At 49.0% G+C, this 2,143-nt stretch overlaps 1 protein-coding gene across 1 annotated transcript; it reads left to right on the top strand.

Annotated features, from left to right (window-relative positions):
* The first annotated feature begins 298 nt into the window (after positions 1–298).
* Positions 299–1,378, top strand: LOC138246877 (adenosine receptor A1-like). The gene has a single exon (XM_069201628.1). The coding sequence runs from the start codon at positions 299–301 to the stop codon at positions 1,376–1,378; it is 1,080 nt and encodes a 359-aa protein (XP_069057729.1).
* The last annotated feature ends 765 nt before the right edge of the window (positions 1,379–2,143 follow it).

Raw genomic sequence — 2,143 nt, 5'->3', positions numbered from 1 at the left:
GTAGGGGTGATGTAGAGTGAGTAGCAAAGTGAGGAACTAAGTGAGGAAACAAAAAAGTATTGATTGACAAGAGGTAAACAGATATCAGTGGAAGAGATGAGGCGGGCAAAAGAGCAGAAGTGAGGGGATTTGTATGGTATTAATGTGCTGAATTTGCTAGTTCATTTAATGAAATTAATGTTCCTTTCTTTTCAGGTACCACGCTACCTCCGTTCCTCTGCCTTGACCACGGGAAGTGCAGAACCTCTCTTGTGAGCTACTCCGACATTTCCTTACCTGTCCGAGGAAGCGATCTTCAATGTTGGCCAACAGCTCTGCTCTCAATTGTAGCATTGGTGCCCCAGAAGTGCTGGAGGATGTGCTGAAGGTGTCTCTTATGGTCCTGCTCATCTTTGCCATTACCATGGGCAACATGGTTAGTCTGCTGGTGTTTCTCCGCTGCAGGCAGTTCAAAACCTCACAAGGCTACCTCAAGACTTCTCTAGCTGTGGCTGATGTTGCCGTTGGGCTCCTGGTGATACCCTACTCAGTCTACAAGGAGGTGAACCACATTGCCTACGGCAGGGAGGTAACCAACAGCCAGGAGTCCCTGGTGCCCTGCTTCATCATGGGCCCCCTCTACGCTGCGTGTACTTTTGTTTCCATAACCACCATTTTCCTGCTCTCTGTGGAAAGGAGCATTGCGGTGATCAAGCCCCTTCACAAGAGGGTTGTGATCACCAAGAAGCGCACCATCTACCTGATAGTTGCCTCCTGGGTCCTGAGCTTTCTTCTGGCCACCATCCCCATGTTTTTTGGTGAAGAGATTTCTCTGCAGTACAGTCCATGCAGCCAAATGTGCAACTATGTCTTTACCACCAAGAAGGTGCCAGAGCCTAACTGGAATATCATGCTCCTCTTCCCAGCCTTTGACTTCTCCCTCTTGGGTGGCACCTTTGCTATCAATCTGGCCACCTTTGCAGTCATACGACAGTACAGCAAGGTGCGAAAGCAGCTGGAGGTTGACCTCCAGAGCACCTGCAGCCGACTGTCCTTCTCAGACATCACTGCGGCAAAGACCATTGGCATCCTCACCTTTGCCTTCTCGGTTTCTTTCATCCCCATTGCTGTCTTCGTGGTGGGCAATGTGATGGGCTACGAGTGGTGCAAGTTCTCTTTCTACGCATTCTGGATCCTGACCTCAAACAGCTGCTGGAATGTGGTCATCTACAGCGTCCGGGATGCAAAATTCAGGCAAGGTCTCTGTGAACTCTTTAGCAGACAGGTCCTCAAATCACCTAGTCAGAGATCCACTGCTGTCCCAGCCAAGCCAGAAAGTACCTCCTCATCCCCTTGCGTGGCAGTGCTGAAGGAGATGTTCCGCCCCGAGACCCCATAGACCCTGTGTCTGATGCCTACATCAGGATACCATGTCCAAGACTGCCAATAATAAGTGTTTGAAGCAGCGGTTATGTGCCCTCATAAGGGTTGCAACAACATCAGGAGAGACTGACAGGTCTACTCTTGGCAAGCAGACTTATGACCTGTTACTGCATGGTTGTATAGCACAACTTTCCAGGAAGAGGATACTTGGATACCCTTCATGGGAAACCAAAGCATGCTGGTGTCAGTGAGGTGATCCTTTCAAGAAAGGGCAATATCAAAACCATGCACTTGTGTTAATCAAACGCTCCTTGGGACTGAAAGCTCGGAGATTAACTGCATTTGTGGAGTGTGTACAGCACTTGTTGAACTAAGAGGTGACTTGAACCAACAGAGATGGGACACCAGAAGGACAGATGTAAAGATCCAATTTTAATATAGTGCTTAACACTGGTGTTACTGTTTACTTTACTTCTGCTCCACATTTGGAGCAACAGAGCAAAGGCATAAGAGACGTAAAATGTTATTTACAGCCTCGTAAACAGACGGGGAGCTCATCATTAGGCGAGTGCTGAAATGCAGCAGCCTGCACCTTGATAGCTTCCTGTCTCTTCTGTGGCTACTATCGCCTTCTCCTCCTCCTCTGTCCTGCGTGTGGGCATGTGAGGGATGCATTGTACATCTTAACACTCACAACCCACTTCTTTGTGAACAAGAGAGCCCAGCGTCTTTTCCACTCTGGGTTCTCGAGACAGGCGCCCAGGGATGTGCTGTGTCTGAC

The sequence above is a fragment of the Pleurodeles waltl genome, chromosome 7 (genome assembly GCF_031143425.1).
Source record: "Pleurodeles waltl isolate 20211129_DDA chromosome 7, aPleWal1.hap1.20221129, whole genome shotgun sequence".
Lineage (NCBI taxonomy): Eukaryota > Metazoa > Chordata > Amphibia > Caudata > Salamandridae > Pleurodeles > Pleurodeles waltl.
This window is presented reverse-complemented; position numbering and strand designations above follow the sequence as displayed.

Bases quoted from the DNA above. Each gene is read 5' to 3' on its own strand.
- LOC138246877 (XM_069201628.1), top strand. From the start codon at position 299: ATGTTGGCCAACAGCTCTGCTCTCAATTGTAGCATTGGTGCCCCAGAA.